Source organism: Hyaena hyaena, unplaced genomic scaffold, assembly GCF_003009895.1.
Source record: "Hyaena hyaena isolate Hyena2069 unplaced genomic scaffold, ASM300989v1 scaffold_846, whole genome shotgun sequence".
Taxonomy (NCBI): Eukaryota; Metazoa; Chordata; class Mammalia; order Carnivora; family Hyaenidae; genus Hyaena; species Hyaena hyaena.
In genome coordinates this window covers 506,335-532,578 of record NW_024081478.1, presented here as the reverse complement: position 1 = coordinate 532,578, position 26,244 = coordinate 506,335, and the positions used below count along the sequence as shown (strand labels likewise).

At 36.6% G+C, this 26,244-nt stretch overlaps 1 protein-coding gene across 1 annotated transcript; it reads left to right on the top strand.

The window, feature by feature from the left end:
• The first annotated feature begins 6,630 nt into the window (after positions 1-6,630).
• On the top strand, positions 6,631-18,501 carry LOC120222179 (transmembrane protease serine 11B-like protein). The gene is made up of 10 exons (XM_039219891.1): positions 6,631-6,635; positions 8,515-8,630; positions 11,888-12,006; positions 12,096-12,163; positions 14,465-14,625; positions 15,161-15,199; positions 15,726-15,900; positions 16,650-16,909; positions 17,379-17,521; positions 18,340-18,501. Exons 1-10 carry the CDS (start codon positions 6,631-6,633, stop codon positions 18,499-18,501), a joined length of 1,248 nt encoding a protein of 415 aa, XP_039075822.1.
• Positions 18,502-26,244: the final 7,743 nt, after the last annotated feature.

Genomic DNA, 26,244 nt, shown 5'->3' with positions numbered 1-26,244 from the left:
AGAGGACATCCAAATGGTCAACAGACACATGAAAAGATGGTCAACTTACTAATCATTAGGGGAATGTAAATAAAAACCGTAATGAGATATTATCTTACACCTGTCAGAATGGCTAGAATAAAAAACATAAATAACAAGTGTTGGTGAGAATGTGGAAAGGAAGGAACACTCATACACTGCTGGTGGGAATGCAAATTGGTGCAGCCATTGTAGAAAATAGTATGGAAGTTCCTCAAAAAGTTAAAAATAGAATTACCATATGACCCAGTAATTCCACTACTGGGAATTTACCCAAAAATACAAAAACAATAATTCAAAAAGATACACAAACCCTTGTACTTATTACAGCATTATAATAGCCAGGATATAGAAGCAACCAGTGTCCATCCATAGATGAATGGATAACGAAGATGTGATAAAGAAGATATACTGGAATATTACCAACCACAAAAAAGAAGATGTTGCCATTTATAACAACATGGATGGAGCTGGAGGGTATTATGCTAAGCTAAATAAGTCAAAGAAAGACAAATACCACTTAATTTCACTCATATGTAAAATTTAAGAAACAAAACAAATGAACAAATAAGAGACCAACAAAAACCGACTTTTTTAAAAAGTTTATTTATTTTGGGGATGGAGGGGTAGAGAGGGAGAGAGAGAATCCCAAGCAGTCTCCTCACTGATAGCTTGATCACACAAACCATGAGATACAACCTGTGCTGAAATCAAGAGATGCTTAATCAACTGAACCACCCAGGCACCTCCCAAAAAGACTCTTAAATACAGAGAACAACCTAGTGGCTTCCAGAGGGGAAATGGTGGGGTAAGAGGTGAAACAGCTAAATGGGATCAATAGCACATTTATTTTTCTTAAGTTTATGTATTATTTTGAGACAGAGAGAGCATGAGAATGTGCAGAAGGGGCAGATAGAGGGCAAGAGAGAGAATCCCAGGCAGGCTCCATAATGTCAGCACAGAGCCTGATGTGAGGCTCGAACTCAGGAACCATGAGATCACGACCTGAGCCAAAATCAAGAGTCGAACACTTAACCAGCTGAGACATTCAGATGTCCCAAGAGCACACTTATCTTGATGAACACTGAATAATGGCTAGAATTGTTAGTCACTCTGTACACCTGAAACTAATATAACACTGTATGTTAATTATACTTCAATTTAAAAAAAAGAAAGAAAAACAGGATAGAGGTTACTTTTGGGGGAGGGTGGGAGGTTAAGGCTGTGATAGGATACTGGGGAGCTATTAAGGTGGCAGACAAAATTCCTTTTTTAAATTTTACTTTTAGAGAGAGAATGAGAGTGAATGGGGGAGAGAGGCAGAGGGAGGGAAAGAGAGAGAAAGAGAAAGAGAGAGGAAGAGAGAGAATCCCAAGCAGGCTCCACATTTGGTACAGACCCTGACTTGGGGCTTGAACCCACGAACCATGAGATCATGACCTGAACCAAAATTGAGATTTGGTGCTTAATGGACTGAGCCACCCAGGTACCCTCAAAATTCCATTTCATAAGCGTGATGGTGGATACATGGGTATTTGCCTTATACCAACTACTCATTAGACTCATTAGGTAATAAAAAAAAAAAAAACAGAAAAATGAAAAGAGAGAGACAGAGAGGGAGGTAGAAAAAAGAAAAGAAAAGAGAACACCAGCGCTGATAATATTATCACTGCAGCCTCCTGACACCCACAAGCTAGTCTGGTCTTTGGTCTCTAAAATTATTTCTTGGCCCCCAGAAAGCTTAAGAACGACAGTGAGATGCTGCTAGAGAAAAACATCATATATCCATGAGCTTTTACCAGCATACATCTACAAGTAACCTCATTTCTGCCTTAGAAGGCATCTGACATTCTTCTCCCTTCCACGTTTCACGTGAGTTCATCTAGCTGGCAGAATCCAAACGGCAGCCGGAATCCTAGCTACAAAGGAATCTGGGAGATGTCATGTTTAGCATCCAATCTCTGCAGCAGAAAAAGAAACCTTAGAATGAAGATGAGTAAATCAATGTTTTAATGTTTCAATAAACATCCTTGTATAATCCCATTTGATTACCTATGCCTGGATAGAAATCTAGGTGGATACCTAGAAGTGAAACTGCTTGGTTATAGGGGATAAAGGTGTAAAAGTAAACATATTCTCCCTTTAAAGTTGCTGCCTTGATTCTCCTACCATCAACATATGGGAGCCCATTTCCCCACATGCTTACCAAATCTTAAAATAAAATTTTTGATCTTAGTAGTGCTGTATTATTGTTTTAATAGATATTTGCATAATTATTAATGGATGATATTCAGCATTTTTATACTGTTCATACCCATTTCTTCTGTGAATATTCTTTTAAAATCCTATCTACACTTAATATTAAGTTTTAAAATATTTTATTAGCTTTTAGGAGGCCTACATATATTTTGGATGTTAATCACTATTTTAAACATATAATTTATTTACTGAACATCTACTGTATACCAAGCACTCTGGTGATCATTAGGAAAAAATAGAAATACAAGAGATAGGCTTTGCCTTTAAGCTCACGCAGCTTACACTTTTACTGGGGTGATAGGACCATCCACAGGACTTATTTAAATAGAAATCAATACAATATAGATGATTAGGTCTAAAATGAGCACTAATGACAGTAAATATTAGAAGCCAGAAAAGAGACCAAAGAGAATAATGTTTACAAGGAAAGCTTCATGAAGGAAGTGGCAATTAAGTTGGAGCATGTAGCATGAATAAACATTGAATGGGTAGAAATGACAATCCTGAGAGTATTAAACAGCATGAATCAGTGCATGGATGTAGGAAAGCACTTGCCATTCAAGGAATGCAACTGTGAGAAATGGCTCAAGTAGAGTCAAGTTTTGGGCAAAGTCATCATTAAGATAATACCATGTCCTGGATATTGTGCCAAGCACTTGGTCTCAGCTGATATAACAACCTTACAAGTACGACATTGTTAGACTGCATTTTTACCTATAAGAAAGTTGAAGCTCAAAAAGATTTATGTCAACAGCTAGTTACCAGTAGACCTGGTGTTGGTCTAGAGGTCATGCCCTTTGTTTCACCAAACTACTTTGGAACAACATAAATAAAAAGAGATGATGTTCTAGAGAGCCTTGAATATCAACCAGAGAAATTTATATTTTATCCTGAGAGTAGTTGAAAGTTTCGAAGATTTTAAATAGACAAGTGCCATGAATATGTGTTTTAGAAAGATGAGTCATGTTAATATCATCATTCAGGTCTCTGTTCAAAAGCCTCCTCCTCAGAGATACCTTTCCTGACTACCCTAAAGATAGTCACCCTCTATGCTCCCAACATACACACCACTCTCTATCCAATTGCCCTGCTTCATTTTCTTTATGACATATATAAATATATTAAATTATGCATTTACTATTTTCTTGAGTGTTTGTCTATTGTTCTCACTAAAGCGTAAGCTCCATGAAGACACTTTACCATATTCTTTGTTGTATTTGCACTATGAAGAATGATATGTAAACCTCAGGAAGTTTTCAACAAGTATTTATTAAATGAATGCATGAAGTGAATAGATGGTGAAATATATAAAAGGATAGTGTCAATAGTCTAGATATTTATATCCAAAGTATCTTAATGATTTCCTGATTTTTTTGTTTTTATAAGAAGTTGGTGTCACGCAAAAGCTTAATCCATATTTATTTAGTAAAACAAACCTTGAGTAGATTAATTAGTTCTATTTTCTATAAAGATTAACTAGTTCTATTACCTATAACCAATTACCAAAATAGGACTGATATTTCTTACACCAAAAGCTATCTCCATGTGCAAATCCATTTCTATAAAAGTATGCATTGAGTCCCAGGGAGAATTTTTAGATTAAGCATGTTTCAAATGAGTAATGCTGTAGTAAATTTTTCATATTAAAAAAACCCACAATAAAACAATGTATATTTGTCATTTGTCAGAGACTGCTCTGGTGGATACAGCTGGTTTCAATGAGGAGGAGTTCTCCATGAAAGGGATGGATGGGATCTGAGTCAGAACACTGATTCACCAATCTGCGGTAGTATTTCCTGGGTGGACCTCTCGGCAACCAATCCAAGTTATGTCTATTCTTTTTCTAAGTATCCAACTCAAAGAGAATTTTCTTTTCTTCCTTTAAACCACAGATCCATAGCTGTCATCAACACTTGTTAAACAAGTTTCCTTTTAATTGCTTTCTGCTATTGCACCCAACCCTTAAAATCCCAAGTATCATTGTGGTTAGCACATCTACTGAGAACTACTGAGCAGGACAAAGGAAGTGAGAAGTTTCCTTTATCTTCATTGATGCCAACAGCCATTATATCAGCACATTATGTATAGGTAAGTAGAGATTTGGTTGCTGAAAATTCTGACATAATTACAATTAACTGTCTCCCCAATATGACCCCCACCCAAGGGTTGCAGTAAAATAACTGAGTTTAGAGGGGGATTTGTAACATTTTTCTACAGCATTCTGGATTTTCTACATGCAGACACTCCTGTTGCATACGTGCATTTGTGTCTGGAATCTAGTTTTATGTCGTTTTGGAGAATGCTTCAGAAAAATGACAAGCAGCTTAACATTCTGTGAATGAAAAATGACTGTGTGACCTGTAGAGAGGAGGAAGCAGAGAGAAAAAGTTCTATTATAAACCAAATGTTAAATCGTTATTAATGATGATTATGACTCCTCTGATTTGTTTAATATCTTGTGCTTTCTAAACTGCTTTCATACATACTGCCTTGATTCTCACAGTACAATTACTTTATAGGTACTTTCCGTAGAATCGTATATAAGCCATGTGTTTTTATCTGTGAAATGTTCATGAACTAGAATAGAATCATTATGTATAGACACGGAGTATTCATTTTTAAATATCTAACTAAATAATTATTATGTTAAGTGAACAGTGATCATTAATGTCACTTTGAAAATATACTTTTGGCTTGCAAGATGTTTTCGTCAAAATATATGCAAATAGCAAAATGAAGTGGAACTAATTATAAAATATTAAATGTTCAGATAATTGTAAAACATAAATGTATGTTTTAAACAAATATTTCTTTTAAAATTTCCATCTCGAGTCAACTTTTTAGCCCTTTAAGTATACATACATGCACACACACGCAATTTACAGTATCAGAATTCATGTAAAAATGTGATTAGAAAGAGCATACTCACAGAGATAGAGTATACTAATATTTTTCAACTTAAGTAAATATTTTACTGTTGTACAATTTTTTAAATTAAAATATCATATTATTTTGTGATAATATGATAAAACTCTGATTTTTTTTTAGCCACATCTCTGATCTATCAGTAAAGGAAAGGGTGATCATACACATTGAATTAGTGAAAAATAAACAGCATGGTTATCAAAAGACATGATTATCACTTTTATATTGGATAGACGTGGATTTTTTTTTTTTTGGTTTTTGTTTTCTTTTGTGTTTTTAGGGTTCCTTCTTCTTTTTGTATAGTTTCACACTTTTGTGAAGTCTTCACCTGAAAGATTTCAAAGGATTATTAATCCATTGTTTACAAGCATACCTAGTTACTTAGAAAACTTTCAAACCTTAATTTAGTGGTTAGTTTGCAGGCTGAGGCGTTAATCTGCCCAGAAGAGCTAAGAGGGATTTGGAAACATGGTTGTTTCTGAAAGTGTTTTGAGGAGACCTTACTCAACTTTGTGGTTGTGTTTGGGTGCCTAAATAATGCATGGCCAAGAGGAAGAAAAGGAACACTAGAAGTGGAAATAAAAACTTCAGTGACATATTTTGTCAATTTCAATTATTTTCTTAGGATTAGTTCTCTAGGATAGAATGGAAAAAGTCTCAGGAAAAGAGTAATGTTTTAGATCCTTGTCAAGGTAGCATTGAGAATTCGTGGCCAAGAGTGTTATTTTTTGTTTTTATTCTTTTATGGCAAGGTATAATTGATAGCCTATATCTTCTTCCAGTAATTCCCCCCTTTCTTCCAGTAAATCTAGGAGAATTTATAGTACAGAGTGCCAGAAATATTGGCTAAATAGCTGAGTGGTTTTTCTGCATGGGAAGTCTTTGATTTTTAAGCAGATATTTAATCTGTGTCATGGTTTGTAAGATCTTTAGGTTATCAGATAAAGATAACTACAACTGGGAGAAGCATCTGAACTGGTGACAGGTGATAATCAAAATGGGAAAAGAGGACAGGGAATGTAAACACAAAACTCTACAGCATTTTCAATGAAGGGCAACTAGAAATTAGGAAGTTATTTCAGTCCTCCACTTTCAAGCCATAGCATCTGGATGAATTCTAAGATAGCTTATTTGATCACATTTTAATAGATTTATTTATGTTATAAGAATACCAGTTCTAAAACAAATTGCAAAGACAAAAGAAAAAAAATTGCCTAAATCTATATGAAGTACTGTCTGGAGGTAAAGATTTAAAAATAAAACTAGACAGAACAAGAAATGTACAAATATATCCCCAGTTAAGAGACTCCTAAGAAAAGTACACAGTGAGAGTTTATGGGAGACAGAAAAGAAAGGAAAGGGTGTGGAGCAAGATTAGAGAATAAAGCAGTGAGCAAAGTAGTCTTGGTGGAGCCAAATGCGTAGGAGATGAGGTAAGTGCTTACCCATCTCTGAAAGGGGGACAAGATTTTGAATTTGACGGTTAAGAAACATGCCGACAATTTAGTCTTTTGAGTGATATCAAACAATGAGACTGTGAAATTTAGGAAAGGCATGAAACAGTAAGATATATTAGCTGTAGTTAGAATGGAAAAAAACATTTGCCTTGGAAGTAGAAATATCAATTTTGTACTATGTTTTGTAGAACATGCACTATAATTTACTAATTCAGTTTCACAGCTTTGTTTGTTCCCTGTTTTTGGATGACTCCTAAGTTAACCCCAACTATGGGCCTCAGTTAACTACCAGTCTGACATCTCCATTTTTGTACTGGAAATTTAAATGTCTCTTAAATTCCAGATATAAAATTTATATCTCCTAGACTTCATCTGACTCTCTTTTATTCCTGTTCTTTACAAACATAGCTAATTAATTACCAAATTCTGACAAATATTCTACTGTAAATGTCCTCAAATTCATCACTTTGTTTCTTTTCTCTCTACCACAGTCCAGGATCCCATCATTCCATTCCCATTGATTATATTAGTCTCTGCTCATTTGTCTTCCCCTTTCAATTTTCTCTCTCCTTTAAACTACAGTCATGCAGACTGCAGATTCATCTTCCTAAGCACTGCATGTCCTCGTGTTAGTCATTTCCACCAGATAAAGTAAAAAACTATTTTAATTTGCACTGAAGGCTTTCCATAATTTGTATCTCTATGATCTATTTACCCTTCATAATCTAGTTGTCCTTGATATCCCTTAATATCCCTTGGCTTCATTTATATACTACTTCAACAAATATTATCAATAATGTGCTAGATACCACAATATGGCCTTGGTATAAAACAATAATATCATGAATAACAAATAATGACGTGGACCAGATGATAACATGGCCTCAACTAGAGGTGAAAAGATTGCCATGTAAAAATAAAAAATACTCTCAATGTAGATCCATATTAGGGTGAGCCATGGAAGGCCTCAACAAAGAGTAGATGACAGATTTGAGTGATAAAGTTTGAGTGGAGCCTCACTGGGTAGACTTGAGGTAGACATTTTAGGCAGAAGGACTAGAGTGTGCAAGGACATGGAAGTGTAGAAGAGTCTGGTTGTCTGTGGAACTCTGAGTAGTTTCAATTTAAGCAAAGGCTTCAATACCTATTTGTTGTCTGAATGCAACATGGTGAAAATACCTAACTTACTGTAAGTTGATCACAGAATGCTTTTCCACAAAAGACCTCTTTGAATCACAGCCATAAATAAGCTAGTAAGAAAGATAGACACTGCTCTCACTCAATATAGCACTTCATATTTGTATATGTTCTCTGGATATAATAAGGACATAATAAATAGAATTGTGCTCATAATTCAAAAGTTATGATAGGCTTTGGCATAAAGAATTTCTAAGACATTTCTATTTTCCTCTCTTCTTCCTCCCCAACCTGACAAGGTCTTCACTAGTTACTACTATGTCACTACCCCATTGGTCATGGGAAAGAACTAGATGCTAAGTATAGATAACTTGACACCATCATATTCTTGAAAAATAATTTCAAGCACAGATCCAAAGAGGTTCAATTATAAACTTCTTTCCTACTTTCTCTTCCTCCCCTTCCTCCTTCCCTCCTTTTCTTTCTTTCTTCCTTTTTTCTTGCTCTTCTTTTCTCTTCTCTTCTCCCCTCCCCTCCCCTCCCCTCCCCTCCCCTCCCCTTCCCTTCCCTTCCCTTTCTTTTCCTTTCCTCATGTATCTTTTGCTACCACTATGCCTAAGTTGAGCTAATAGGGGTGAGCAAGAGTAAATAAGTAAAGATTTGGAGTGACTGTGACTTTTTCTGATGTACCACTTACATTCATATTCTTCACTTGCAGACCAGTCACAGCTTTCCGTCCATCTTTGCCACTATGGATGATTGCACTGTTTGTGTTTGGAGTGCTGGCAATCCTGGGAATAACTATTGGTCTTTTGGTACATTTTCTGGCAGTAGGTTGGTAAAGAATACATCTTTATTTATTTCAGTTTGTTGTAAACTTTATTTCCATTTCTACTGAAGACAAAGAGATAATTGCAAACAATAAATTATCTGTCTTCCTTTATTTTTTTAAAGTTTATTTTATTTATCTTGAGAGAGAGAGCATGAGCAGGGGAGAGGGAGAGAGAGGGAGAGACAGAATCCCAAGAAGGCTCCTGCTGTCAGCACAGAGCCCCGTGTGGGGCTCTATTTCATGAACCATGAGATCACGACCCAGCCGAAGTCAAGAGTCAGACACTTAACCAACTGAACCAGACAGGTGCCCCTCTATTTTCCTTTAAAATGGCCATCAGTGACCCAAGAGTCCAGAAAGAGGCATTTGCAAGCACCGTATTGCAAACATCTTTTGTACATACAATATAGAGACATAAATGCACAGATAGATAAGTGATAGGCATAAAAGCAATCTACCAAGTTGGTATTATATGTGTTACTTTATAATTAAAATACTAAGACTAGAAAGACGAGAAAATCAGCATATGCTTATACTGCTCATTTTTCTCCCAACTTCCCAGTAGTTTGTTAAAAATATTGTTCTTTTTATATTCTAAGCCTTTATAATACTTCATTTGTAATTATAATTACTAGATGTTTTCTAAAGAATACTGTGGTAGTGATTCTAGGGGTGGGTCATAGGGAGTTTGCAGTTTATATTTTGATTTATCATCTCAAACATTCTCTTATTCAGTCTGTTATTTTAACTCCATGGAGCACTTACTTCAGTTTTTAACTAAAAAACTGGGGTAGCTTTGAGGAAAGCTCCTTAATTTACAGATTCTCTGAACTATGATATAGTGATCCTGACATCTCTTCTTTGTTCATCCCAACTCACCTCCAGAAGGTTGCCTTAACTGGGAGATTGGAGCACATGTAATAAAAATGGCACAGTAGTATAGATTAACATTTATTTTCACTGCTGTCATTCTGCAGGGTCAAAATGGACTCTTTGGAAAACAATTTTTCTCTTTTTTCTAGGCCCTGAAGTCTCATTACACTAGTCACAGAATCACTGAGAACTTTTAGAAAAATCTTCAATGAACACAGCTTTTGAGGAGATGTATCTCTGATCTGTATCATTTTTCACTCTAGTGTATATTTCACATTTGGGGAAATATTTGCTTCATAGTTTTTAGTCTGGACTTTTCTTCTGTTTCCTTGGAAATGAACCCTTTATCCTTGTCTTGGGCGTTTTTATAAGTTAGAGTAAGGAGAACATAAAAGAAATGCCTCTCCTCTGTCAGATTTAAATAGAAGTATTCTCATAATTTGTGCTTAAACTCTATCATTGCAGTTCAGAACACAGAACACTCTCTGTACAGAAACAATACCAAAAATGTGTGTGTGCAGGCACACACGTGTGTGTGTGTGTGTGTGTTGTGCTTAAGTTGTAAGTTTTCTTTACAGAAATAAGTTCTAAGTAATCAAGTCATTGAAAAGTCATGAAACAATTTCTTTCTGTCCCTTATCCATCTTTCTCAATTCATACTGGCATTTGAACCACTTATAGAAACGGGAACATTAATCATAAAGAGCAGATGTGTTTTACATGTATCTCATTCCTAAGGGTTGTTTTCATTTCACCAGATACCAACAGATCTCAGTGACTGATTTCACAGTGACCTCAGCATAGTAAGCCATCTCTGTGGCTCATTGCTACATAGAATTAAATTAATATTCAATTCCTTGTTTTAGGTTTCTTAGTCTTAATGTCTTAGACATTAAATGTTTACTTTAACCACTGGCTCTTGGAAAAGTGCTCCATGAAGTACATGCATGTAAAAAAAATTTGTATCTTGTCAATTTATTAGTCTACACTCAGGAATATTCATGGCAGCCAAATTAGCATAATAGGTAGAAATGTTTAGGAATCTAAATAAAGAACTGAAAGATACACTGTGAACAGTGAATTATAAAAAAAGAAAGTTGAATAGTTTCAAGATCTATGTTTTACTATTTGTGTAAAATCTAATAAGCTACCATTGCCAAGTTTGGTCTCTATAGTAAAAGATCCATGACCCACAGACAAACTAACTATAATTAGAAATGTTGGTTCACAAAGTATTATTCATAAACAACCCATTTTCAGCATTTTGTGTAGACATTTCTACCATCTTTATCACTGTAAAATACTTTCACCACACTTATAATAGAAAGTCATATTTCATTTTAATTATGCTGCTTTCCTTCTCTGCATTTGTATAGAACCTGCAATTAGATAATTAATGTTTTTATTTAATTGTATCCTTATTAGTACCTTGTGTAATGATTTCATACATATTGAGCCTGTCACTTCCATTGCATAGTCTTCAAAAATAATGATCATATTGCAAAAATAGTATTAATATTTATTTAGTGCTTCCTGCATGCTAGGTGTTGATATACAGCATCTAGAATATTTCTAAGTGCTTAGTATCTATCACATATTAGAGGTAAGATGTATCATATATCAAATAGCTTAGTACCTATGAAAATTTAGGGAGGAAATATAATGGATTAAGTGTAGTCGTTTTTATAATATATATATATATGTATATATATATATATTGTTTTTGAGAGAGACAGAGTATGAGCGGGGAAATGGCAGAGAGAGAGGGAGACACAGAATCTGAAACAGGCTCTGAATTGCCAGCACAGAGCCTGACGTGGGGCTCAAACGCATGATCGGTGAGACCATGACCTGAGCTGAAGTTGGACACTCAACCAACTAAGTCACCCAGGCACCCCTAGGTGTAGTCTTTGCAGCCAAATCAAATTTTTCTTGATCCTTGGCTTTTAGTATCCATATGTTATTAGCTAAGTTACTGAATATCTCAACACCACATTTTACCTAAAAAGAAAAAAAAAACAGAGTATACTTCCTATGTTCTTTTATAAAGCATCTTCCCATGATACATACTTAATAAATGGTAACTGTTTTTATTCATGGTTTGATGATTATGTGACAGAAATCTCACTTATAGTATATAGTTATCTGTCTCAATCAAGATATTACTCTCCTTTTTGACCTTTGTCTATGTCTATATCTGCTGCATTATTGATCCTATAAACACTTTTCACAGGATATCCAACCAGCTGTGCCAGAAAGATTCACAGACTTTATCAATGTCTAATATGAGCACAATATTTACTAGTTGGTATTATGATGTTATCTATGTCTGCATTTGAAATCCATTTCACCTAAATCATTCTTGGATCATGTTCTTATCTTACAGAAAACACAACCTACTATTACCAAGGCAGCTTTGAAGTGTTGGGTATCCCATATAACAGAAATTATCAAAGAGAGACCTCACCAGAAAATAACTATCTTAGCAAAATTCTTGAGACTAAGGTAATTTTCCTATATGTGTTTAATGGTTAGTTTTCTGAAATATAAATATATTATTGGAATTTGATGTTTGTTTCTGTTCTTTTTAACAGATGGTTGATGCATTTCAAAGTTCTAGCATTTACAGACAATATATCAATTCTCGAGTCATCACACTGGTGTAAGTAGCTAGTAATAGCAGTTAGAAAAGAGATCAACTCGTTCATACATACACATTTCAAGCACCTCTGAATTTGAAATGTCACAGTCATTAGCCAATAAGTTACTAATACAGTATTATCATAAGCTAAATGCCAGACTAGTCGTTCAATATAAAACTAATGCAAAGATGGGGCTATCTAGTTTTGTCCTTTAGATCTTTTGAGAATGTGTTACTTATTAAATTATAGATGCCTCATCACTCAACCTTCTTAAGTTTTTATGTCTAGCAAATAGTAGGTGATCCCTTAGACCAATGTTTGATAGTCTAAAATTTTTATTTAGTAGTAATATAAATACAGACCCTGTTTTATCATGTCTTTCTTCGTTTTCTTTTTTGGTGTTATGAAATCTACTTAATGACTCATGTCCTTCTACTTGCAATTCAGCCAAATACCTTGTGGAACTACCCTAAGGCTCTTAAAGGGTAGAAAAGAGCATATCTACATCAGGCTTTGATGACAAGGAAGTCCTTCTAGTCATCACAACAAGAAGTAATATAGCTATGCTGTGACTTCTGGATGTGGGTTTAGAGTAGCATGGAATGGCAGAGGGAGCCCTAAAACAGAAGTTAGGCAACCTGAGCCCAGTCTTTACCATTAATAGCCCCAGAGCCTTGGGTGGAGTCATTAATTCACTTTGACTCTGTTCACCTCTCTGTGAAATACTGTAATAGAACCTTCACTGCCTCTCTCATATAAGTACACTCAAAGTCAATGAAGATAATGTGAATGGGAAGATTTGCAAATAACCACATTTCCAGTGAATGCAATTATTGCCTTTACCTTCATCAGTGCCACTAACTGTGCCTGAGCTTCCCCTGCTCCTGGAATCCATGGGACTCCTGGAATTGCAGCACACATTGCGATCCCAACTACAATGAACCTTGAGAGTTGATTTTAGTATTGAAAAGAGATGGGAAGCTAAAATGGAAGGGCCCAGGTGTCTTTCAGAGATGACTGCAACCACTGCAGTCATTTCCAAAGGAAGTGATGGAAAGGCTACAGAACCCCCTTCTATGATAATCAAACTTGCATAAACTAGCACTGATTACTGATTTCTATGCCAAAAGGTAAATCATCTGTCAGGGAGAGCCAAAGCATAATAATGCCACCTTGGACACTAGCCTCAAAGCTGTTTGACAATTCCTACATGTCCACCCATCAGCTTCTTGGGTGGCATACCCCTTTCTGAATTATAAGCAAATCTTCCCTAAATGCCATGGTCAGGTTCATCTTCTTCAAGCACAGTTTTATGCAACAAATTCTCTTTACTACTATCTCTTGGCTCACATTGAAAGTTCTCTTCCATCTGAGCCCAATCTCCTAGACACTGTTGTCTCCGTGACTGAGCACAGGGAAACCGCACTGTGTAAAGACCCTGGGTTGTAGAGTTAATTGTACTGAATCTGGTCTGGGTTTAGTAGCTGTGTAATCTTGAGCATATTAAGTAACCTGTCAGAGCCTCCATTTTTCCTTGTCTATAAAATGGAGACAATGACACCTATGCTGCAGCTTGTTGTGAAGTCTAAGTGTGACAGTAAATGTGAAAATAAGCACCTAGAACACAGCAGATGCCCAGTAAATGCAAATTAATTTTTACTATCCAGTTACTCTGGAGTATTACTCCTCCTCTTCTCTACTTAATGAAATTGTCTGCTTGATGTTGAAGTAGTGATAAAAACACCTTAAAGTCCAGTGTGTATATCACCTCTTCCATGAAAATTTATTTGATGCGTTAAGTAAAAAATGACTTATCCTTTCTCTGAATATTTGCAGATAAGACAAAATAAATATTTGCCTCATTTATTAAAGTCAGTTGTATACCTGTCGTATTTCCTAGAAATCTGAAAATTCCTGGAGGGTAGGAACCATGTCTTAGACACGCTTGCATCACCTAGTAGCATGTATTCCAGTCACTTGTCTACAGCAGTTGCTCAATAACTGACTGGTGAATACCTGAATAAGTGAGTCCAGTTCTTACATGATACTTCTCCCCTGTGCCACAGGCCTTTCCTACTTTTCAGATTTATAGAAGTCCTTACCTCTAAGATGAATGCTGTAGCTGCATGCATACTGTCACCAAGTAAATGTAGGCAGGTGGATGATCCTGTGATTAACCAAAAGTGAAGGTACTACACAAACCCATAAAAAGCTAGAAGAAATAAAAATATGAAAGATCAGGGAATGAGGAAGGAAATGTTATTTTTTAGCAACATAAGAAATATGTTTATCTTGTTGAAACATATTTATCTTGTTTCTAGTCCTCATGACAACAGTCTGACTGCACATATATGGCTGATATTCAAGGCTCCCAGATCGATGAAAGAAAACACCAGAAGAAGAATTGAAAGCGTCTTACATCAGATGCTGAGGAACCACGCCAGCTCTCTGACTACAGATCCTAATTCTCTTATGCTCAAGGGTAAGCTTTTGTATGAAATAGGAGCAGTGTTACTTTCATCTTTTTATTTCTAACATGTATCACAAGAACCAGGAACAAAGCTGATTCTGAATTTTTTTTTAATGAATAGGCCATTATTTTATTTCAGAGCAATAATTTGCTTTCTTCATTATTAAAAACAATAGTCAAATCCTAATAATGCCAAACTTTAAAGCACTTCTGGGAGAAAAGCTGCTTCTCATTATAAAGCAAATAATAAAAATTTAAATAGTCCTTATCCATCTTAGATGATAAAGAACACATTCCAATTAAATAAAAATAAATCTCTCATTTGGAGCTGTGAAGGTGGTATTTCCATATCATACGTTCACATTTAGTAAAAGAACTATCCAAACAAACAAATATCCTCTCCTTTCTACTAACATCTTATCCTGAGATTCAAAATTATTTCTGGACCCTCCTGCTCTGCTAAACCTAGCATCTTACTGCATTGGCTCAAAGGTCAATGGGTTATGCTTGGTGTTATATTTACCATAAACTTTTTGTTCTATTTCAGAAATCAGTAAGGCTGATGCTGAAAAGATTATCAACAACCGTAAGTTTAGATACTTCTTAATGAAATTGGTGAGATGATCTAAGACATAAAAGTCAAGATTTGCTATTGTTGGCTAGGTACAATTCTAATTAGGTACCTTACATACAACTCATTTAATCCTCACAACAATACTAAAGATAGATATTATTTATTATCATCCCATGTTAGAGTTGGGGAAACTGAAGCACAAAGAAGTGAAATAATTTGCCTAAATTCATCCAGCTTGTGAATGGTGTAGTCAGAATTCAAACCAGGGAGTTTGGTTGCAGAGGCCATGGACTTGACTGTGACTTTAACTGCCTCCCAGAGTTCTCATATTCTCCAGGTGCCGAGGTATCTTGGAGGTACTGTGCTGGATATGGAGGTGAGCCGGGGACTGCTAGTGATTCCTGTGCAGATTACAGCCTGCTCTCTTCAGTGCAAGATATTGTCAGATAGAACCATACAAGAAAAACTCAGCTCACTCTCTGCTCTATAATCAAATAAATATTTTCCTACTCTCAATGAAACAAACTGACTCTGACAGGCTGTGGGACTCGAGCAAGGATGTCAGCTACATATGATAGAATCAAGGGAGGTTCCAATGCTCAGAAGGGAGAATGGCCGTGGCAAGCAACTCTCAAAAAGAATGGCCAACACTACTGTGGAGCATCTTTGATCAGTGAAAGATACTTGGTGACTGCAGCTCACTGCTTTCAAATGTAAGTTCGTCATGTTGCCCAAGGCAAAAGGCCAAAGACCCTGCAACAGTGCCAGTTTACACCTGTTATCTTAGCTTAATTATTAGTAGCTCTCTTCTCAAGTGTCCTGGTTTGGAAGACAAATTATATAGGAAGCCAATCTAAGATTTTCCTGTGCTACCTGTAAGAATGGGAAAAGTCATTCATTCTTGACACTATATTTTTTTCTCATGTGATTCTCATCTCTCATCATTTTATACTGCAGACATCCCCAACTACTCATAGTTGCTAAGGCACATCATCCTATTTCATACCACCCTTGCCCTCTGCACATACCATCCCCTTCTCCTTATTTTTTAGGCAACTGTGACTCAGCTCTATAGTGTCATCCGAAATCCTACTTTCCTTAAGAAATAGCTGTTCCCTAGAGCATGCAGATTTAAGTCTACCTGCTTTCTTGTCCCACCAATTATATACAAACCACTTAAGCAATTAGAACTGTCTGTTTTTATGCCCATCTTTCATTATATTTAAGTTTCTGGAAGGTATGGTTATTAAGTTTTATTTCTACATTCCCATTGTTTTTACAGAGTACATGGTATAGGGAGGGACTCAAACAATTTTTTAATTTATTAAAAAATCAGATTGTATCACTGATAATGAGCTACAGAGCAAGGGAATATTAATGTCATTAAAAGAGTACAGTAGAGGCAGTCCATATTTCTATTATTTTGAAATAAATACAAATCTATAATTTTTCGCTTCTTCAGGACAAAGAATCCAAAAAACTATAGTGTCAGCTTTGGCACCAGAGTAAATCCCCCCTATATGCAACATTATGTTCAACAAATTATAGTTCATGAAGACTACATCCGGGGTGAACATCATGATGATATTGCAATTATACAGCTCACTGAAAAAGTCTTATTTAAGAATGATGTACATCGAATTTGTCTTCCTGAAGCCACACAGGATTTTCCTCCAGGTGAAGGAGTTGTTGTTACAGGATGGGGAGCACTTTCACATAGTGGTAAGTCCAGTGAAAATTTAACACAGTGTATGAGTACAAAAGCAAGAAAAATGGCAATCTAGGTATAGAGTCAAAGGTATCATTTACATTAGGATGCCTACTTCTCCCAGGCAGTATCTCAGGAAATGATGCATATGGAGTTATGGTTTTGCAAATTGCCTTGGTTTGGAATGTTCTGTAGAGACCAATTGGTTGTAGAAATTCCCTGACTTGGAGAAACTAACTAAGAAAGTCCTGGTTCAAAGTTATAAGAAGAGAGATAAGAACATAGAAAGGCAGTACTTAAAAGAATTCAAATTATTCTTTGAAGATGTCCTCTTCATTGATTCGGGTGAGGCAAGTGAGTGGCTTTTAAATCTTAAGAACAGGCAAGAGTCAAATATAGGTTTTATGCACAGAGGACAAAACAAGGTTTCCATCCTGCTCTGTTTTAGAGCCACTCTTTTACTAATATGTTTACTTCCTTTAGGTAAATACCCAGAGGTACTTCAGAAAGCCTCTGTGAAGATTATTGATACAAATACGTGTAATGGTCAGGAAGGATATTATGGTGCGGTATTAGACACAATGCTATGTGCTGGGTACTTGGAAGGAAATGTTGATGCCTGCCAGGTAAGTCTGGACACTAGTCATATTGACCATCTAGTGTATAAATAACTGCTATTATTTTATGAAAGTCATTAATATGGAGATAATTCTATGTTTCAGTTAATTTGCATTTTTAACAAACCTGTTAAATTCTTCCTGCTAAAATAATTCTCCACTGTATGCAATATATGTTTATAAGTGTTTAACAAACACTTAAGCTGGACCTACTCTGAGCCAAGTGCTGTTTGCAGTCTTTTACAAATAATTCATTTAATCCTCACAAAACATTGTGATGTAGGTACTATCATTATCATTTTACAGATGAGAAAACTGAGGCAGGGGAAGGTAAGGTGATTGGCACAAGATCACACAGCTAGTAAGTGGGAGAGCTGGTGTATAAACCAAAGTAGCCTAGGATCACAGTCCATAATCTTAATCACATTTCAATGAAAATCAGTCTCAGAAAGTTTTCATCTATTTCCAGCTCATTTCTCTTTCCTTCTTAGCTTCCTCATGGCTAGGTTTCTGGCTACTTTTCTCAGCTATAAAGCCCTGTTCTCCAAATACATCTATAATATTTGTCTCCCCAAAGCTTTCTCATAGAACTAGCCCTTATAACTTATCAGTTCATGCCTACAAGGTTGAGATCAATACCAAAGAGTCCCAGAGAATGTATTCTGGCCAAAAGTGAGTTTAAGGGTGATGCAAGGATTTACGCCATATATTTTCCCATGATCTGTATGAAGCATGAATCACAAACTTCATCTGAGCTTATCACTTAGTGTAAGTAAAGTATCTGGAAGTTATTTCTCATAATAATAAATATTCTTTGTCTTATTTAGGGTGACTCTGGAGGACCACTAGTTCATCCCAATTCTCGAAATATTTGGTACCTTGTTGGAATAGTGAGCTGGGGAGAAAAATGTGGTGAAATCAATAAGCCAGGTGTTTATATGCGAGTGACTGCTTACCGCAACTGGATTGCCTCCAAGACTGGTATCTAAGAGAAAAGCATCTTGTAGCAACTATCTGAAATCATTTTCACCTAAGGTTACTCCCAACCTTAGTTAATATGAATTTTAAATTAGTGTGTACAGTGGCTGTTTTGAAAAAATTATGGCCCTGAAGGAGTATTTATGAACTTTAATTTTAAGAGACTTATAAAAAAACAAATCTAATGTTTAGTCCCAAAAGGCCTGAGCAAAGGAAGTGCTCCTATCAAGAAAGGACTATCACTATTTTTCTATTTTATGAACCCACATTTTGGTATGTCACCATAGAATAAGGCTTTTGGTTTTAGTCATTCAGACTTTCTGCAATTAAGAATGTATATCCTTTTCCATTGCCAGTTATCCAGCAGAGCACTGTGAGAGAGTGGCCACCAACCCTTTCTGAGGGCTGGGTTGGAACATGCTCTACCTGCCTTTATGTCTGCTTTTGAGGAAAGGGTATGGTTGTGAACTGGCTCTGGTCAGAATTTAGGCACTGACTTAGAGTCTCTTATTTGTACAGGGGTCTTGATCAGCTCTTGAAATCATTGGGAAACAATTTCACTGTCAATAAAACTAGGCAAAATGCATTTTAGAGCTATAGAGACCAGGTACACTAATTCAGTGTTGATACAGGTTTGTGTGGAAATTCCTCATTTGCAATACATATAAAAAGAAGGAGCTATGAACTATGAAAATGTATAATGTATTTTAATAAAAACAAATGTAAAAGCAGACTATCTTTGCTCAGTGACAAATTTCTTTCTTATTTTTTTGTGTGGTTTTCTTATTTTGTTTGTTTTGGTTTTATTCTTAAAGGTCTTTTGTAGGTGGCTTTTCTTCTTTCTCTGTTATTTTTTTATTTTTTATTTTTTGGCTTTGTCCATGGTCCTGGAAAGAGCTTTAAGGTAGGTAAAAAGCTATCTCCAGGCTGGAGGGAGAGGCTCAGGCAGACCAGCAGGGATGCAGCAGGTGGATCCCTCATAACTAGCTGCAGGAGGCTCTCAGTCACGCCTGAGGAGGAGACTGGCCCACCCAGGGTTGAGGCCTGCCAGCCTGAGAAATTTGGTCAAGTGAGCTGCAGTTCACTGCCTAGGAAATGGTTCCCTAGGAAACCGCTGAGTTGGGAGTATGTGCAGGAGAGCCCAGGGCTCTCAGATCCACTGGGGCTTGGCCAAGTTCTTCTCCAGGTCCAACGCATTTTCATGCCTGCTGGTTGCCACCCCACTTATCTCTGGATGGCTTTTGGACCCCTAGGAAGAAAGCTCTGTTGCCTCCCTTTTTTGTTGCATCTTTAAGAGATGGTAGGCACCTCCAACTTCTCTGCCAACTCTTGGAAAAAAATGGCACAGACTGCCATCGCGTCCAGGGGCCATGAGAATTGAGACCCAGAGAGAAGCAGGTGGGTGAGGCTCACAGATGCATGCTGACCAGGCAGCTGATGGCAGCTCCCATCTTGAAGGAATAATTCTGGCTGATCTGGGGGCTTATGAGTCCTCAGAAATTAGGACTCAGAAATGGATGATGGAATTGCCAGGGAGATGGTTCTAGAAGTTGTGGTTGGGGGCTGAAGAGGAAGCTGAGGGTGGCGGGAGGCTGGAGTGGCGTGGAGGGAAGAACAGTTCTGCTCTAGCAAGAGACATACCTACATATTGTGCCCGTGCCTCTAACAACTGCTCCTGGAAGCTATCTTAGAAAGAAGAAAATAACAAAAGCAATAAATCCACCTTCTTCCAGAAGTTTTAATAAGGATTCAAGTAGAGAATGGATATCTACACATCTGGAGGGTACAGAATGGATTCAAAGATTTGGTTTTCAAAGTGGAAGTAGGCTTAGAAATGGAGAAGAGTGATACTAGTGCCACCAAGATTTTTGTCCCTCCTATAATCATATGATTTTGAGCCTCCTGATGCAGTTTCCATAATAGTTGAACTGTTACAATGTGAACTCTTGCCAGTACTTCATCTTGGGCTTAGAATCCTCTTGGTTCTCACCTGCCTATGAGTGTCAGAGGTTATTAATGTGGAGTAGTAAACTTCATTTTCTGTTAAAAAATCAATTTATTACAAATAAATGTGCACTACCTTTTTAAAGTCAAAATGAAAAGAGCTTTATGGAGCTTAATTGGTAAATGATTTCAATTTTTAAGTATTACTTATATGGTATTTTCTTTTCTATTGAATATGTTTGTTAATCACGAACTTTGCAGTGAGAAGTAGCAATGTAGAGGCAGCTATTTTATACATAAAATTTTATTGACTTTGTTTAAAAAAATCAAGTACTGCCAGTTAGCATCATGTCCCGTCACACTATTTAAAACAGAAAATTTTGTGAAAAATTTTTAAAAAGTGATAGACTATACCATAAACAAAAAGTTAAAACTTAAAGTGTACTCTGCCTTTTGCTTAATTATGTAAACTTGCAATTTTAGATAAAGAAGAACTATTTGGTTCTTTTACTCATAATAAGAAAATTTTAAATTTGTTACCTGATAGTCTTGATATTATCATTATGTTAAGAGTAGTGCAAACTTTGGCACATATAGAAACATTTTTATTAGAAACATTTATCTTTTTTAAAAAAAATTGAGAGAGAGAGAGAGCATGCGCATGTGTGTGCACAAATGGGGGAGGGGCAGAGAGAAGGAGAGAGAATTCCAAGCAGGCTCCGGGGCTCGAACTCACAAACTGTGAGATCATGACCTGAGCCAAGATCAAGAGTCAGATGCTTAACTGACTGAGCCACACAGGACCCCCAGAAACATATTTATATTAAATACTTTTCATACAGTAATTCAATCTGCATAACAACATACATGCAGTCAATGCACAGTAAAACAGATGTTTCAAATATAAATCTTGAATGTTTATGGCAATGAAGATTATGCATTACAAATATTGAAGTTCTGAGCATTGTTTCATGTGTCTGTTGGCCATCTGGATGTCCTCTTTGGAGAAGTGTCTGTTCATATCTTCTGCCCATTTCTTCACTGGGTTGTTTGTTTTTCGGGTGTGGAATTTGGTGAGTTCCTTATAGATTTTGGATATTAACCCTTTATCTGATATGTCATTTGCAACTATCTTTTCCAATTCCATTGGTTGTCTATTAGTTTTATGGATTGTTTCCTTTGTGGTGCATAAGCTCTTAATCTTGATGAGGTCCCAACAGTTTATTTTTGCTCTTGATTCTTTTGCTTTTGGGGATGTGTCAAGTAAGAAATTACTGCGGTGGAGGTCAAGGAGGTTGTTTCCTGCTTTCTTCTCTAAGGTTTTGATGGTTTCCTGTCTCACGTTCAGGTCCTTTATCCATTTTGAGTTTATTTTTGTGTATGGTGTGAGAAAATGATCTAGTTTCATTCTTCTGCATGTTACTGTCCAGTTCTCCCAGTACCATCTGTTAAAGAGGCTGTCTTTTTTCCATTGGATACTCTTTCCAGGGAAATACAAATCAAAACCACACTGAGATGCCACCTCACACCAGTCAGAGTGGCTAAAATGAGCAAATCAGAGAACTCTAGATGCTGGCAAGGATGTGGAGAAATGGGCACCCTACTNTGGAAAACAGTGTGGAGGTTCCTAAGGAAACTAACAATAGAACTCCCCTAGGACCCAGTATTAGCACTGCTAGGAATTTACCCAAGGGATCCAGGAGTGCTCTTGCATAGGAGCACATGTACCCAAATGTTCATAGCAGCACTCTCAACAATAGCCAAAACATGAAAAGAGCCTAAGTGTCCATCAACAGAAGAATGGATCAAGAAGATGTGGTTTATCTATACCATGGAATACTACATGGCAATGAGAAAGAATGAAATCTGGCCATGTGTAGCAACACGGATGGACCTTGAGGGTGTTATGCTGAGCGAAATAAGTCAGGCAGAGAAAGACAAATACCATATGATTGCATGTATAGGAGGATTAGGAGGAACTTAACGGAGGACCATGGGGGAGAAGAAGGGGGGAAATAGCGGGGGAGAGGGAGAGAGGCAAACCATGAAAGACTCTTGATTACTGAGAACAAACTGAGGACTGATGGGTGTGGGGGAGGAGGGGGGAGATGCGCATGGAGTAGGGCACTTGGGATGAGCACTGGGTGTTATAGGGAAACCAACGTGACAATAAACTATTTGTAAAACAAACAAAAAAATTAAAAATTACAAAAAACAAAACAAATATTGAAGTTCTATACTTTAAAATCCTGAGATTAGGAAAAGAAAGACAATGATTAATTGAAAGGGTTATTCTAGATAAGCATTCATTTGTATCAGAAGAAATCAAACCTCAGAGAGATCGAAGTCTGGAAATTCAATGTCCAGTCAATAATCTTAACATAATTTTTTTTTTTTTTTTTTTTGGTGCTGGGAAAAGCACTGCAGAGTGATATTGGATTATCCCTGGCTTGATGATTTTCTCTTTTGTGATTGCCTTAACCATTTTATATTTGTTTCTCACTCCTTGTTTGTCTTTATACATCCATTAGGACTTTGACAATGTCCTCAGATGGTGGTAGTAGATGTTGCAGCTGATTTTTCTATAAAGTCAGCATCTAGATCTGGTTACTTTTCTACTGAATCTTTTATGGAGACTTGTCTTTTCAGTTTTTAGCTACCTATTTTTTTAAATCATTTATTCTCAGGCACAAGACTTTCTACATGCCTTCTTAGATCTGCTAGTATCTTGCTGGATTTGTTAGTTTATTCTTATATGATCCTTGATATCTTTTGGTTCCTGTCAAAAACAAAAAGCAGCACCACCAACAAAAAACTTGAATTTGTGGCATGTGTTCCTTTCAGGAAAGGCTATTCTTCCGGGAAAGAAGGAGACTTGGGCTCTCAGCATTCTCTGAAATGAGCATTTGTGAAGTCTAATCCTGGGTTCCTCCATTCTCATCCATGTTCTGCTGGGCTTCCTTCCTTCATTGCTTGCTTCCTTCCCTCCTTTTCCCTTCTCCCTTCCTTCTTTCTTTCTCTTCTCCCTTCCCTCCTCCCTTCCTTCCCTCCGCCCTTCCTTCCTTCCTTCCTTCCTTCCTTCCTTCCTTCCTTCCCCCAACTCCCCTACATGAGTAATGAGTAGTACCTATTTCATGAGGCCATGTAATTTCTGTTATAAATGAATCTGCTCAGATGGTAAGCCTCAGTTTCCAAAAGACAGTGGATTTTCACTATGTTAACTAACTGAGGAATTTAAATAAAAACTTAAAAAAAAAGAAACTACACTGTAAGAAAACAAACAAACCCTGAAGATAGTTCTTTATACAGCATGAAGTAGCCTTTTAATATCCCCCTTCAACTAAAAAAAAATCTATGTTTTTCTACTCAATTGACGGAACAGGTTGAGGGGTCCTATAGTTTTTTGGGGTGGGTATCAGTGTAGGAGCAAAGAGTGGCAGTGCCCTAGCTCAGGGGCTGTGGGCTTAGGGGAATTCAGTCAGGCTGTTGTGATCTGGGTCTTCCATCTGGGTTCCAGAATGGTGAGGGTGCTGCCAAATTCCCGGGAGGCAGCTTTTCTTCTGAAGTGAGATTGAAGGACGTATTATAAATGTGTTGTATGAGGCCTGTGAACTTGAGGGTACTCATCACTGCTTTGAACTCTTTCACTGCACTCATGTAGCTAGCCTACTACGATGGCTTTGCCAAGTCCATAGCCTGGATCCCAGATCATAGCAGTGGTTCTCAAACTCCAAGCTCTTAGGATCCCTTTACATTCTTCAAAATTACTGCCCCCCTAAAGAGCTTTTGTTTATATTGGGATTCTCTCACTCTCTTCCTGCCCCTCTTCCCTCTCAAAATAAATAAACAAAAAATAATCATACTCATTAATATCAGAACTGATCCCATCATAATGTCATTAAGTATCAAGGCGCACATATAAATTAATCAAAATTTACTTTTCATGTTAAATCTTAAATTTTATCGTTAGCAACAAATACTGTCAGTTGTTTTCCTTAGCACAAGCTTCCTTTATTTTCAAGATAATGTTTCCCAAATACTGATTCTAAATAACCAGTTTGTCCTTCATTCTTTTCAAATACAATGTTGTTCCATGACAAAAGTGGTGAGTTCAGCATGTGAGTCATACAATTGTTCAGAACCTTTATTCAGGACAGTCATTTTGATTCAAAGCAAAAATGAGTATGTATACTTCTCATTTGGTCATTCAGAATATTACAAAGACATGCTCAGCCTCAAGATTTTAGAGTTTATAATTCTACTGTTTCATCCAGGGAATTCTTAAACAAATTAAGATTAAAAAATTGGATTTTTTTTTCCCCCTGTGAATGTGTGGCAATGAGGAATACAGTGGTACAATGACTCCTGGTAGAGTCAAATGCCACTACCTTGATGTACTAAGGTGCCAGCAGTTTTAACTACTATTGCTTTTTCACTACTGGTTTGATTTCACAGACCTCTTAAAAGGATCTCAAAGACCCTCAGGGGTATGTAGACCAAACTTGTAAAACCACTGACCTATCCTGATTTTTCTAAAGGGAAGTGTATAACAAATAACTACAAAATAATTTTGTCAATCCATAAAATACCAAGAGTCATTCACCCATATACATGCACAAAAGGAACATGTTGAAGAGGCAACTAACCCAGGAAGGGAGATGGGGGCAATCAGAGCTGAGATAAGCCATTAAGGTGAATAAGAGGAAACCAAAAAAGTCTTCTTGGTTAAGGGGTGGAGGTGCTTGGGAAGGGCATCCAAAGCAGAGAAAATACATTGTCAAACACCATGACTGAATACAGCCTCATTTATTAGGATAAACTAGATTACACTGTTGTAGCACACACCTAAATCTGTACAGCTTAATGAATCACAATTTATTTGTCACTCATAGACTATTGCCAGTAAGATGACTCTTCAAGGCAGCTGGATCAGCAATTAGGGTTGCTTTTATCGGTGGCTATGGCATGTGAACATGTAGCCTCCACAATCTCCGCGGCAGAGAAAGAGAGAGCTGCTAATAGATCTACTAATAGAACCGAAAATATACCCACTAATGGTCATAGACTATAAGAACTCCTCAAATGGCCCCTTAAACTTTAAGGGGACTGAGAAATGTGAGACAGCACTTGCATATTTGGAGAGGCATAAACTTAACTGGCCTAATTTAGTTCCTTAAAACAGATGTCTGGCACTAATTTCTACTAATGCAAAGAGTAGATAGTTTCTAGAGATAAACAATAAAGTGCTCTGTTAGTCAACCGGAATGATGACAAGAAGGCAGATTCACACTGAATCAAAAATGATTAGAAGTATAGCTGCAGGGCTTAGATAACAAGCAAGAGATTCTTTACAGTATAATGATAAAAAGCTCAGTATTGGGGAGCTATTTTTCCTTAAGTGGGTAGAAGAGGGAAAAGAAAACAGGTATAAATATATTTGTTTTCCACGGATGTGTTAAAAAAATTTTGTGTTAATCCAATTTTTATAAACTGAATTACACTTTAAATTCCCTAAAATAGCCTGGTATTTAAATAAATATATTATTTTTTAAAATAGTTTATTGTCAAATTGGTTTCCATATAACACCCAGTGCTCATCCCCACAAGTGCCCTCCTCCATGCCCATCACCCCCTTCCCCTCCCCGCCACCCCATCAGTCCTCAGTTTTAAATATATTATTTTGAATTATTTTTATGTATAGGATATCTATACATACACACATATATTTGCTTAAAGGATAATAAGTTTTTAATTTTTACCTCTGAAATCTGGGCTTATTATTTTTCTTTCGCAAGCAGTAGAGAACACCT